The sequence below is a fragment of the Delphinapterus leucas genome, chromosome 5, assembly GCF_059928025.1.
Source record: "Delphinapterus leucas isolate spDelLeu-1000000601 "Yukka" chromosome 5, BTC_Dleu_Yukka2, whole genome shotgun sequence".
Taxonomy (NCBI): Eukaryota; Metazoa; Chordata; class Mammalia; order Artiodactyla; family Monodontidae; genus Delphinapterus; species Delphinapterus leucas.
Window position 1 is genome coordinate 19,368,296 of NC_143133.1, and position 15,378 is coordinate 19,383,673.

At 34.3% G+C, this 15,378-nt stretch overlaps 1 protein-coding gene across 8 annotated transcripts in view; it reads right to left on the reverse strand.

Moving 5' to 3' along the window:
* BLTP1 (bridge-like lipid transfer protein family member 1) overlaps positions 1-15,378 on the reverse strand; it is a 207,902-nt gene that overhangs the window by 115,579 nt on the left and 76,945 nt on the right. For 6 of the 8 annotated variants that reach the window (XR_016393200.1, XM_089911536.1, XM_089911538.1 and 3 more), the window contains 5 exons: positions 12,579-12,806; positions 11,650-11,787; positions 5,223-5,402; positions 2,565-2,693; positions 433-552 (listed from right to left, as the gene is read on the reverse strand). Coding sequence is in view for 7 of the 8 variants with exons in the window: in XM_089911536.1 (XP_089767662.1) it covers positions 433-552; positions 2,565-2,693; positions 5,223-5,402; positions 11,650-11,787; positions 12,579-12,806 (795 nt within the window). In the remaining variant the exon portion in view is untranslated. The remainder of the gene's footprint in view (positions 1-432; positions 553-2,564; positions 2,694-5,222; positions 5,403-11,649; positions 11,788-12,578; positions 12,807-15,378) is intronic. The other 2 variants (XM_089911537.1, XM_089911540.1) reach the window with 2 other exon arrangements.

Sequence of the window (15,378 nt, forward strand, 5' to 3'; positions counted from 1 at the left end):
GTAAGTAATGAAATCACAGAATCTTAACAAGGCTTGATTTTAAACAGTAACCAGTAAGCAGCAGTGGCAAACAAATGTTTCCAGGAGGCAGACAGGAAATATAAATGAATAAAACCTAAAGGAATTCAAAATTAAATCTTTTAAAAACATTACCAATTTATGTTCCTGCCATATAAGCACGCTACCAGTTTATATCCCTGCCATAAAGCAAGGTTATAATAATTCAGAGTAAAAAAGTAGTGAAAGTGTGCCTTTAAAAATTAAGACTGGAAGAGAACACAGATGGTATAAAATAGAAAGCTATCTCCTAGAACTCTGTACTATTCTGCGAGATGGCAAACTATAAATATGTGTTTTATTTCAAGAAATGGAGATTTGGTTTGGCAAAAAGGAAAAAGAATTACACTGGCCAAGAAATAGACAAATGTGTACCTTTATATTTGTAGCACAGCCATGCTCCACAATATAAATATCAGCTCCATCTACTGCTAAACGAGTCATAGTATACTTCAAATCATCTGAAGTTGGACAAGGCCCAGGAATACAACTCAACTAAAATGAAATGGATTGAACATTTAATTCTTCACCATCAATTCATTATTTTGATACATAAATCTGCTTCTTTAAATAAACACAAGTCTTGTTACATGTGTATTTTAAAATATCAATTAAATTTAACTTTTTTATAATGATAAATTATATATTTATAATTAGATATATTTATAATGATAAACAAAATAATCAGCAATTAAAGTCTTGCTAATTAGAAAACTAATCATAAGCAACCATGTGTCACTTTCATTCAAAAGTGGCATGTGGCAATACTACACTGACAGAATACATATAAAACTTGTTATTGAAACTCAAAAAGAACAGCCAAAGGAAACTGATAAACAACTTCAGTTTATAAGGACTGTATAGGAGTTTAAAGTTGTAAGATTTTCTTAAGAGTATTTCATATTCCATTCACAGGCACATTTTTACACACATCCACAAATATATGAACTGTAAATGTTATGATGATATCTAGGAAAATCCACACAAATTTATTTTTGTTTTACTCCTAAAACATAGATTTGGTCATGATTAGGTTGGAAGATAACATACATATCCCCAACTTCAATGAACTTCTTTGGGAAATGGCAGCCCTGAATAAATTACCAGCCCAACAGCTTGTACTCTGCTCATCAGTGGCAGAGCCAGGACTAGAAGGCAGGTGTCTTGTATGATAGTCGGTGCTCTATACTAATATATTTCCTCCACACGAAATAGACCTTAAAGAAAATCTGACCTAAAATGACAGAAAGAATATCAGTGGATGTGTGGAATAGTGTCTCACTGCGAAGGGTCACAAAGGAATTTCCTAAGGTGATAGAAATGTTCTAGATCTTCATTGGTGGTAAGGGTTATACCAGTATATATAACTTTTCTCAAAACTCAAACTTAAAAAGGGTGAATTTATTGTATGTAAATTATGCCTCAATGAAGTTGATTTTTTAAAATTATAATACAACTTAAAAGCTTTGAGTATTAGTAGGAAAAAAAAAAATAAAAGAGGGAGGAGATACCTACAAGTATGTACAAATTATTGGTAAGAAACTAATGACTAAGGAACCAATTCCCTGGAGCCTGGCATTGCGTTTATAACAAGAAAATAAATAATTTTATCACCAATTACAGCTGTTTCCTTTATTGATGGTAAATTAGCACAGGTTACAGATTTTCTTGGACGTAAAATTAAAAGCAGAATGAATTACTTCCGACTCACAGTAATATAATAGCAAACATACAGTTTGTATAACAAAAGAAAAAAGAAAGGAAAGACACATAGAAAAGCAACTAGAAAGAAAAACTAAACTGTTAGCAATGGCTATCTCTATGTTGTAGAATTAGGGTAAGTTATTTTTCTTTTTTGAAACTACAATGTTTTCCAGGTTTTCTCAAAGGAGCATACTTAAAAAATGTTCCTCACCCTAAATGCATAAGGAACAGTGCTTACTACAAAATAACACTCTGCATCTCTCTGCCCCTGTACATGATTTTAGGAATTACTATCTACTTTTTACAACCCTCTTGAAGGTACTGTAATGACCCTTAGTCGCGGTAGTGCAAAGCGGTAGAAAGAGCGTAAGATCTGGAGTCAGGAAACTTGGCAAATGCCCCACATTGCTAATCATGTTAAAGGAGAATATGTATGTTCCAGAAGGGTCTGCAAACAATGCCATGTAAGGAATTTAACCTTCCTCCTCCAATTTCTAAACCTTCTACATAAACACACATCCATATCCCAAAGAGTTAGTATAATAATGCAGTAAGAGATAAGACATAATTTTATAATATCTCCATTTATTTGTGAATGTATGTTTTAATAATTACCTCATATTTTAAACATTTACAACTAAATAACAAGTGGCTATACATGTTCAAAATAATTTTAGTAATTGAAAAAACTGAACTTTGGTGTTTACTTGATGCTATGTGCAGTTGATTTAAAGCTGATATCTCTTTCACTTCGAAAAAAGCCATAAATATTTATAATACTGCTAACATATCTGTTAACATACCTTGGATTCACAGAACCGACGATCAATTCCATGCTGACATACTATTACTGATTTTGGTCTTTCCAGTTCATACTCCCGACATACCACATGAAAAACAAATGTCTGTCCCCACTCCAAGAGACAAGCCAGCTGCAAATAAGCCATGACAGGTTGACAACACTGTTAGCATTCTAAACAATTGTTCAGAGTTTAAAAGCTTATCAAGAATATTAATACAGCTTGAAAGAATCCAAAGAGTGCCTTATACCTGCTACATAATCTACTTGTTAACCAATATCATTTTTCTACCTTGACATCATTTATAAGCTTGTGTTACTTTTCATTTGTGAATGACAAAATGCATTGCCAAAATGAAAACTCATTTCAACTGAAAAATTCAACTTCAGCAACCTCTAAAGCAAGTATTTTTTTTCAAGGTTATATCTTTCTTCTTATATGATTAATCGGAATCCTCTGCACAGAAAAGCACCTAAAATTCTCTACCTAATAATAAACCAAGCTTTGAAGTGAAATTTGTATCTATTAAGCTACAATTTTAGAAAATCAGGTATTCTGAAGATTGAAGAACTTTTATGAATAGAAGTTTAAGTAAGTATATATCAATTTTTCATCAAATCTTGAGTTTAAGAAAAAACCTTAATTTTATAATTGGTTAGTTTACAATAAACACTGAGACAAGGGTATACACGGTATTATCCCCCCCCCAAAAAAAAAGTACATATCTTGAACTCTCAGAAAACATGAATTTCACTTTTAAAACATACAAAGAAGGGAATAAACACTAAAAGCACCTATGGATTCATGAACCTTGCAGGAAACAGTGATGCCATGATTCTAGTGCAGAAGAAAGAGAAATGTTTCATCTTCTAATAAGGGCAACATATATGAGAGTCTAGCAATCTTTAGATTAAAGGAATTGTGTCCAATCTTGGAGGGTCAGCACAGCTTCACTGCATGCTTGCTGGGAACAAACTGTTTTGTTATATGCTTCAGTTTTTACTTGTATATTTAGAGACAGAAAATGGCAGATAAAAAGACAGTTATGAGGTTACTGAGCAATGAATACTTGTTTTCACCATTATATATTTCTTTCCATTCATTTTTATATAAAATATCCCTTTTCAATTCCATTCATTTTCCTACTATTTCTAGAATCTTAATTTTTGCTGCCCTCCAACAATTTCCTTCAGATACACAAGGTATCTAGTCTTTATTCACCTGCTTGCTGCCACTACCTACCTCTAAATTACACGTATTTCACACTCATTCTGTAATTCTTTATTAAAAACTGAGTTTGTACCTTTCTACCACATTCCAATCTTTTGAAACACCAATTATGAAACGCACATTATAAATACAGGCATACCTCAGAGATACTGTGGGTTTGGTTCCAGACCACCGCAATAAATTTGCAATATAGTGACTATCACAATAAAGCAAGTCACAAATACTTGGTTTCCCAGTGCATGTAGAAGTTATATTTACAAGTAACTAGTAGTCTATCAAGTGTACAATAACATTATGCCTAAAAAAACAACATACATACCTTAATTAAAAGATACTTTATTGCTAAAAAATGCTAACCTGAGCCTTCAGTGATTTATAATCTTTTTGCAATAGTAACTAACATCAAAGATCACTAATCACAGGTTACCATAACAGATGTAATAATAATGAAAAAGTTTAAAATATTGCAATAATTACCAAAATGTGACACAGACACATAAATTGAGCAAATGCTGTCAGAAAAATGGTGCTGATAGACCTGCTTGATGCAGCATTGCCACAAACCTTCAATTTGTAAAAGAAAAAAAGCAAAATCTGTGAAGCACAATAAAATGAGGTATGCCTGTAAATGGCTCAACAGGTGAAATATTACAGTAATACAGACATTCAACTAAATTTCAATGGTCCATTTCTAGAACTAAATACAGTCAGCCCTCTGTATCCTTAGGCTTCACATCTGCAGTTGGTTGAATCCACAGTTGGTTGAACCTGTGGATGTGGAACCTGTGGATAGGGAGGGCTGACTATAACCCTTTAGGCATCTGAGACTCCTCAAGACTAAGTGGGACAGTGAGGGGGAAGGAGAATTTATCCAAAAGGATCACAACTAGCACTCCAGACCAGATTTTCTTACCAATAAATTCATTTTTATTTTTCTAAACCAGTATCCATATCACTAAGTGGAGGTTCAAACGATTTTATCTTGTTTTGGGACATCACAAGTAAAGAATGATGCTACCTTAATAGTATAAATGCTGTTTTCAAATCCTACTTAAGAAATATACAAGGTAAAGTTCTTAGAAAATTATTCTGTGTACTGGGAAAACAAGATTGTTCCAACAGTGGAGAGCCAAGTAATGTAATTTTTATATAATTTGATTTCCAGAAATTTCTCATCCTGAGTTTTTCTCAAAGAAAGTCTTGAATTCTTGAAAGTATTACACAGAACTATAAAACATCACACCCGTCAATTTTAGGTGGCCCAGAAAAGTGACACTTGTCTCTGACTCATATAATACTAAGAAAATTCTGAATGGCAAGTGGAAATAAAATGAACATTCAAATGGGCATATAACCTATTCTTGGGGAGGTGGGTGAGTAAAGGAAAAAAAAAAAAGTCAGGAGATAGCACTCTGAGAACTGAGAACATACCTGTGGTGCTGTGACCTTAGCTGTAAGGCTTCCAGCCTGCACATCAATTAGCCATGCATATTCTAAGGAATCACTTCCCAAAGTAAGACCTTCTGCTGAGAACATAGCATGTGCTCTCAGCTGGAGACCTGACAAATTGATGTGACCTTCCCTGAGCACTTCATCCACAGGGGGTCGCTGCTGAAAACAATAATAAGACTGTAAGAAGCATAAGAAAAATCAGCATTATAATTGCTAGCTGCTTTTTCCCCCAGTGACAAAAGGTAAAAACATGCTATTTGGAAAATACGACTTTGGGATCCACAAGCTCCTAACACAACCTTGTACCCATAAAAGTAGTCTGTGTTAAGCTTCTTTAGTGACATTATCCATAAGAGCCCAACTGCAAAGCGAGACAGCAAAGTCCTAAAAAAAAAAATGCAGATCTCTGATCGGTAACTGCCTCAATGAATAAAAAGAAACAAGTATCATAACTGAAAGGGAATGTAAGAGGCCAATCTTTTGTGACAAGGCAGGAATCATGAGATCGAAGTATTAAAAAGAAGAAAATAACATGGAAGAATAAAGACCATTAAGACCATAAAACAAGGAACTAGCAAAGAAAGCCATCTTTCATAAAGATTTTGAGAATTATGTAAATATTAAAAGGATAGATCCATCTTACAAGATTATATATTCACAACTAAAAAGCAGCAACATTTCAAAGAGAAAATTTCTAAGACTTACTCAGAAAGCTAAAGCATATGTCCTAAAATAGGGTATTCCATGCAACACTGGTTTCACAGATGGTTATTAGAAATACAGAATAAAGTAAGTTTGGTAATGCCCTACCCACCAGTCACCAATTTCTATAGAATCTACCTCCCAATCTCTCACAAATGCACTGAGTTTCTTCCAGCTTCGCTGTTATCATCCTGGTCCAAATAATACAACCTCTTGCCAGGATCTCCCAAGCCTTAACTTTTACATATCTCTGGTCCACACTCTACAAAATCACCACAGAGATCTTTTAAAATCAAGTTTATCATGTTTTTATCTTAAGACTATTACATGCTACCAAAGTACCTCATTCCTCTCCTTGCAGCACTTTTTACACTTGAAATTATTTATCTTAATTTTACCATGACAGTCTTTTTAGTGTGTGTGTGTGCAGGCCATCTTACAGGGTTAATGTTCCTTGTTTCAACACAAATTTTGGGAACTGCGTTCATAAAAAAGTGTTTTTAAGAATAGAGTTAAATTGAATTCATAAAGAATTCTTAAAAGTTCATTTCAAATTGTGAGTATAACAATAGCTCTAGAAACTCTTCTGACACATTTTTAAATTTTATTTTCATCTAAGCTGTGTGACAGTATATATAATCACTTAACTTCTCCAGGCCTCAGTTCCCTTCTGTTTTATCTGATGCAGCTGGAGAAGATGGTCAATAAAGATCACTTCTGGCACTGAGATTCAATAATTCTCAGGATAAAGCTTTTGACAGCTTTTTCTGAGCTCAAAAATACATGTGGATCTTGGCTTGGAAGAATCAATATTGTTAAATGTCCACACTACCCAAAGCAATCTACAGACTCAATGCAATCCCTATCAAGATTCCAATGGCATCTTTCAAAGAAATAGAACAAATAATCCTAGAATTCGTATAGAACCACAAAAAACCCCAAATACCCAAAGTAATCTTGAAAAAGACAAAAGAAAGCTGGAGGTATCATGCTGCCTTATCTCAAACTCTATCACATAGCTGTAATAATCAAAACAGTATGGTATTAGCATAAAAACAGACACATAAGTCAATGGAACAGAATAGAGAGCCCAGAAATAAACACACATATATATGGTCGATTAATTTACAGCAAAGGATCCAAGAATACACAATGAGGAAAGGAGAGTCTCTTCAATAAACAGTGCTGGGAAAACTCAGTAACACATACTAAAAGAATGAAACTCAATCACTATCTTATACCATATACAAAAATCAACTCAAAATTAATTAGAGACTTGAATGTAAGACCTGAAACCATAAAACTCCTAGAAGAAAATCGGAAGTAGACTCTCTGACATGGGCTTGGTGATTATTTTTTGAATCTAACACCAAAGGCAAAGCAACAAAAGCAAAAATAAACAAGTGGGACTACATCAAACTAAAAAGCTTCTTTGTAGCAAAGGAAACTATCAACAAAATGAAAAGGCGACCTGCAGAAGAAAAGAAAATATTTGCAGGGCTTCCCTGGTGGCACAGTGGTTGAGAAGCTGCCTGCCAATGCAGGGGACATGGGTTCGAGCCCTGGTCTGGGAAGATCCCACATGCCGCGGAGTAACTAGGCCTGTGAGCCACAACTACTGAGCCTGCACGTCTGGAGCCTGTGCTCCGCAACAAGAGAGGCCGCGACAGTGAGAGGCCCATGCGCTGCGATGAAGAGTGGCCTCTGCTCGCTGCAACTAGAGAAAGCCCTCACACAGAAACGAAGACCCAACACAGCCAAAAATAAATAAATAAATAAATAAATTTATTTTAAAAAAAGAAAATATTTGCAAATCATAAATCTGATACAGGTCTAATACCCAAAATATATAAAGAATTCCCACAACTCAATAGCAAAAAAACAAACAATCCAATTTAAGAAATGGGCAGACGATCTGAATAGCTATTTCTCCAAAGAGGACATGCAGAAGGTCAAGAGACACACGAAAAGATGCTCAACGTCACTAAACATCAGGGAAATGCAAATCAAAACCATAGTGAGATATCACTTCACACCTGTCAGAATGGCTCTCATCAAAAAGAACACAAATAACAAATGTTGGCAAGGATATGGAGAAAAGGGAACCCTTGTGCACTGTTGGTGGGAATGTAAATTGGTGCACCCACTATGGAGAATAATGGTGGTTTCTCAAAAAATTAAAAATAGAACTACCATATGATTCAGCAATTCCACTTCTGGGTAGTTATCCAAAGGAAACACTAATTCAAAGAGATACATGCATTGCCATGTTCACTGCAGTATTATTTACAAAAGCCAAGATACGGAAAAAACCTGTCTATCAATGGATGAATGGATAAAGAAATTATGGTGAATATATATATTGTGTGTATATATATACACACATATATACAGTGGAATATTAGTCATAAAGAAATTATGGTGAATATATATATATACACATATATATGTGTTTATATACACACACACACACACATACAGTGGAATATCAGTTATAAAAAAAGAAGGAAATCTTGCCATTTGCGACAACATAAATGGACCTTGAGGGCAATATGCTAAGTGAAATAAGTAAGATAAAGACATATACCATATGATCCCTCTTACATGTGGAATCTAAAAAAAAAGCTCATAGAATACAGAAAACAGATTGGGGGTTGCCAGAGGTGAGAGTAGGGGGTGGGGGAAATGGGTGAAAGGGGTCAAAAGGCAAAAGAAAATAAAGTGCATTTGGCCTTAAAGTTGGGGGGGAGGGGTTCATGCAGACGAGACAGGGGGTATTGATGGCACGATCCGTCACTACCACCCAGCTTGTCTATTTTTATTATTTTTAGCCACATAGGTTATCACAGGGACCATCCAAATGTATTTTCCAAGAATGTTCAGGGCCCACATATGCATCTGCTGTTAGTATATTAGAGTACCATCAGAAAGTTAGCTATTTATGACTTTTGAATGCCACTGTACCTACACAGACACTTAGGTGAGTTTATCTCAGCTATTTCTCAAAGACAATGAAGTCCACTCTTTGGAAAATACTAGAAAATGAAGGTTGATTTCTTGGTACTTCAAACCCAACATGCCCAGAAACGCATCATCTTCCCCTATAAACCAGTGCCTCCTCCCGTATTCTTTATCTCCCACTGGCTCAGTTAATTGCCTAAGGCAAAAACCAGGCATCATCCTGGATTCTATCCTCTCTCTCACCACCCACTGCCAAAAAAACAAAAACAAACATGTGGATCTTGGCTTGTCCTAAAGGTAAAGCCTACCTAGTCACCAATAAAGATTATATTCTAAATTTTATTACGGCTTGCATCGTTTAGTGGGTTGAATTGTGTCCCCTATGAAGACACGTTCAATTCCTAAGCTCAGGTACCTGTGAATGTGATCTTATTTGGAAATAGGGTCTTGACGAATGTAATCAAGTTAAAATGTGATTACACTGGATTACAGTGGGCCCTAATCCAAGGAACAGTGTCCTTGTAAGGGGAAAACTTAGACACACAGACTCATGGAGAGAATGCCACGTGAAGACAGAGGCAGAGATTTGAGTGATACAACTACAAAACAAGGAATGCCAAGGATTGTTAGCGACCACCAAAAGCTAGGAAAAGACAAGGAAGGATCCTCTCCTACGGCCTTGAAAGAGAGCATGGCCCTGCCAAACACACCAGTTTCAGACTTCCAGGCTCCAAAACTGTGAAAGAATAAGCTTCTGTTGTTCTAAGCCACCCAGTGTGGGGTACCTTGCATTGGCAGCCCTAGAAAACTAATATACATCAAAAGATGATCAAGTAAAAAGTGTGTGGTTTCATAAGTCAGACACAATAATAGACCCATCACATTAGATCCTTAACCTTGAAGTTCTGCACTAAGACTAATGCTACCAGAAATAAGCAGCTACAGGTGAGTGACCCAGAACTGAGTCTTGAGGGCAGTCACGGTGTGAAGCTTCCCATCATGAAAGAGTATTAGATAGTATAAAGACAAAAGAAGAAAATATTTCTTAGGAATGCTAGCACTACAAAATGTAAGCAAATTAAGTAGATAAGCAAATTCCAAGAGAATATGTATAGACTATGCTTGTCTTCAGGGTGAATTATGAAGTGTTAACCATCCAGGAAACAAAACATCACTAATACTTCTACTATTGCCTTGATATCTCCATTCCCTGAATTCCTTTTCTTATCACCAAATAAATCACACTTTACACTTCAGTCTCTGTACAAGTTTGCCAGTAATTCTATAATTAGGGTTAATATGAACTTTCATAATAAACTCAATAAAATATTTTTTATATCTACTGAAGTCTTTTGAGAATGCAGTGATTAAAATAGAAGTTGAAGTATCACCAGGTACTCATAAGCAACCAGAGATGTTCACCTAAGATTCTCAGAACTCAGTCATAAGAAGATATTTCCCTTTTACCTTTACTAATTTCCTCAACAGACTGAAAAAAGGAGATGGGCTCCCTCTCCATACACTTGCCTCCCAAAATAAAAAACCAACCAATTCTAATGACCCACTAATTAGAGAGAGGACAAGAGTTATTTTTAAGGTTTCATGTGACAAGTTAAAAGTGTTAACACAAGTGAGATCTTTGTGATGATAGAATAGTTCTGTATCTTGATTTTGGTGGCAGTTACACAAATCTACACGTGATAAGATGACACAGAACTATGCATACATATTGTGCCAATGTCAATCTCCTGGTTTTGATACTATACCGTAATTATGTAAAAGATCAACATGGAGGAAACACAGAAACTCTCTGTACTACCTTTGTAACCTCCTATAAATCTATAATTCTTTTGAAATAAAAGTTTTTAAAAAAGAAATATTCTGTGGCAAAAACTCATACATTAAGTGTTACGTTTTAGCTACTACAATAGAAAAATATAGTCAGTTATGGCAAAAGAGTGAAAAGGGGTATGCTCTTTTAAATAAGATGATCAGTTACTACATAGACTCCATAGTGAGTTATCATTCATTGATGATTCACTGTCAGATTCTTCCTCCTGTTTATAATTTTACTTTGCTTTGTACTAAAAAACATCATAGTTCTAAAGCATACAACTTGACTAAAAGTAGGAAAGAGCCTTAAAGTAGTGGTAGATGCCAAGAGAAGCCATTGGCATTAAAAAATAATAATAATAAAGTAATAATCTACCCAGGAATGTAAAATATTCCCATTTGATGAATGTCACCAGTTCACTTCCAAAAGAGCCTCAGGAATATCTTGAAGGAATTAACAAAGTATCTGGTAGGTACATTAGATGAAAAGAATAAATCATTGACCATGTAGGTACGCATGTTTTCAAGATTTATGGTACTGGTTAATATTAATACTTAGGTTGTGATTTTCAACACTATCTACCAACATTGTATACAATTAGTTTTTCCCTTCCATAAACATACGAGAAAGTTAGAAAGTATTTCTTTCCATTTCTAAAAACAATAGATATTAAATATAATTGTTTGGGATCATATAAATAAGGAAATAAGCAGAGGAAAAAAAAGAACTAAGATTCTTGAAACAATTCTCATATATACACACAATACAAAACTGCTTAGTATAGTTAAATTAAAGGACCCTAATTGTAAGAGCTATATATTCCATGCTCTGAAGTTAACACATTGTTTTGACCCCAAAAATAGTAATAATAGATCTCTAAGTCTTTACCATAACTCAGTTTCACATTACCTGATAGTTATCACTGACAAACACATTCAGGGGTGACAGGACAAGTTGCAGCATGGTCTCCCTAAATCCTTTTTTCATTTCAAAACATAGTCTTTCCAAAAAAGCTGTAGGACACTCAGGGCCATCAGTAGTTCCATGCTAAAGTCAAGCAAAATACCATAATCAAGATACAGATAAAGACCAAGGAAGTACAGGAAAATAAAAATTACATTTATACAATTAAAAGACTCATATTTTACAAGGAGAAACAGTGCTTACTGACAAAAAAAAGTATTCTGTCCCCAGAAAAAGACATTAGGTTCACTAAGCACCAGAGGTGATTCCTTTCCCGTGCAACCCTAGGAACATGACATGGACCCAGTATGCAGCACAATGCTCTAGGGCCACACCCTCCCTATCTGGCCTGGCTCCAATGGCCATGGGTTCTTTGGACAATATAATCTGATTTCAAGTCAGCCCCAAGAGGCCCAAGGGTCATCCTTTAGAGTAAACCAGGATACTGTGCTGAATCCAAACCTCTGACACAACTCAACCTCCAGGGTCAAGTCTGAATCTTGATTTTGTAATAGGTCTAACATCCCAGACTGGTCTGGAGTTAGAGATAAAGGCTAAAAAAATGTGAAGTCCTAGGACATCCATCAGGCTAACTATAAACCTAGCAACTCAACAGCATGGCAAAATGTTCTAAACTTATATAGAACAGCAAAGAAGGAACTAAAGTGAAAGAAGAAAAACAGAACGGAAAATTATCAGTGATCGGGTAATTATACTATGAAGAAAATAACAAACTAGCTTTATAAAAAGGATAAATTCAGAAGTGTTTTTGAATGTGAATTTTTTATGTAAGTGTGTGCACACAGAGACACAGTTTCCTATGCTGAGTGGATTTCATAATAAACTCCAGACTATTTCGACATGTAAACACTTACAACAGGAAGACGCCCGTGAACTTTGTGCAAATTAACAAGTACAGTAATATCCCAAGGACGCAAGGTAAGTGGATGAATTGACTTGGCTGAACTTTCATTTTCTTTTTTGTCATTTTCCATTCCAACAGCAGTCCACCCAGAGCTGGATGATGTTGACAGTGACAGAACAGGGCTTGAAATAACCTCTTCAAAATCCATATACATGTCATCTTCCCCAAAGTAGTTTTCCTACAAATATTAAGAATAAATTGCCATCAAAAGAGATATGTAACAATAACTTTTCATCTTGGAGCCTGAAATCTGTAAACTAAGCAATTCTTTAACCTCTTTTAAAGCATCAGTCTATTTCCTTTAAATGAAAACAAGATACATATATTTAAGGCACCCACTTAATACTTAACTACATATATTTAAGCAGCCACTTACTTGACTGCTTAGCAAATAACTATTCCGTAGCAAAAAAAAAAAAAAAAAACCCACAAAAAGTTACAGAAGTTTGTAGTAAAGCTTCATGATAACACCACCTCTAATTATAGCAAAAACTTGCAATTTAGATCCTAAAAGAAACCTATGAAGATTTGAAAGGTTCAGTTGTTTTCAATCTGTGCTTCTCAGAGTTCTGAGGTAATAATACCCAGAGATATCCTTTGAGGGAAGCAGATCAACTCACTAAAAATCAATTTGGAAAAATCCAATTAGCTAAATCTGTAATTTATATATTACAGTTGGAATATTTATCAGGAATGTTTTAACAGCTTTAATAAGAATGCCCCATTTTGGTTACTTGTGACAAAAACATTATAAATAGTTACCAAAACTTCCTTTCACACAGTTCATCCTGGTTTCTTAAGTATTCAAATTTCAGAAGTGTTTCAACAATTAATATCTGGTTTCTTTTGCATCAGAATTTAAATTTCTTTTTTAATTGAAATTCTTTTTTCTTCCTATTAATTCCAAATTTAAATTTTGCCTATTTGATCTGTCAGTAGTAATCAAAAAGTTGTTAAAATATTCCAATTAACACTGTTGACTACATTTGCTCAATATTAAAACCAAGGTAGTATTTTGGTAAATTCTGCATTTTGGTTATTGACATATTTATTTTCTGGCTAGGGTTCTGGATATACGGCCAATTAATATCCTTTCACAGGAAAGGATATTGAAGGGCTTAAGGTCATTCAGTTAATTACTGGCAGGGCAAATATTAAAATCCCAAATATACTGACTTGCAGAACCGGGGCTTTTTCTCTATTAACTACTGTCATCTGCCTCTAAATAATACGGGTCCTACTTAGAACCTGCTTGATTTAATTGTGCTTATATAACTCCGAAGCACGGACACATTCAAACACAAATAGAAAGGTAAATAAATATTGGTTTTTATCCTGAAATACAACATTAAATTTGTAAAACTCAAAATAAATATCTAATTGATTTCAATCAACATTAAAAACCTAGAGTTATTTGGAGCAGTAGTTCTTCCTCAGATCATCTGAGAAGCCTTTTCAAAACATACATGCTGTCCCAGTCCTGGAGATGGGTTCATCAGGTTTATAGTGGCCATGGAGTCCAGAGACAAGTAGAAAATGGAAGTTCCTTTGGTGATTTTACCTGCAAATGGCCTCCAGACCTAATCATCTCTGCCCTACCTCCCCTCCACACAACTTATCTAAGGAGTCAATGTATTCTATTGATGTTTATTAGCTTTCAACATACTAAGAGTTACCAACAAATCATTAGAAATGTTATTTTTATTTTAGCTAATTTTTAATAACACTAGCCTAATAATTCCTTATTTTAAAAAGATTCCCTTGTAGTCTCTAACAATTTCTAACCCTAAAAAAAGAAGGTTCCTGTAGATTCCTACAATTAAAGGAAGAAGATTCTCTTGGGCATAATGTTCAATTTGCTACTAAACCAATCTCCGCTTAATTATCTGAAATAGAAATAACTCATATCAGAGTCTTTAGGGATTACTGAATCTCCAACATAATAAAAGAGATCTGCTAAGTTTTATTAAATGTGTCAATGACTGTTTTTAAAGAGTTATAAAACACTAGGAGTCTTTTATGCGTTAACACATTTGTACCTGTTGAGTATTATCAACAAAATGTACTTTTTAAATCATAACTCTTTAAAAGCTAGCCTAATGTTAAATGTTTAATGTTGGTGTCTGATTTAAATTTTGTGAGGATTTTTAATATGTGAGTTCCATCTATAAGAGTTAATTTCTTAAGGATTCACTAAAAAATTACCAAAAGTTTGATTGAAGTATCTGGCAAGTAGTAATATATTATGGTAAACTTTTATGATATTTTAACATTAGTGAATGTATACAAATATTTACAAATACAAATAAAAATCCTATTTCCATTTTAAACAACCCTAGAAAAAACCATTGTCTTACAGAATTGGGAAAATGTATTATTTTGTCAAGTTTTTAGCATGTATGACATTAAGAATGATAAACTACATTTTCAGTTTACTTACGAGTCCTCTGTAATTTTAATTTCCCAGAAATATTTTATTACATGAGTATCAAGTAACCTAGTTTAAGTAACAGGAGACTGTCATTTTTTTCCCCAGCTAAAAATTAATACTTATCCAATCATACTCATTCCTCAAAATAAAAAAAGAAAAAGGAAAAAACAGGTATTATCATCAATAGTTAGAAGACAGCTAATAAAATCAGAAATGAAGGGAAAAAAACCCTACAAATACTCTGTTTCCAATATTTTTTTTTAAATCAAAACTTGGTAGCCAGGCTTCTCTTCAAGACCAATAAAACTATTTTTTAATA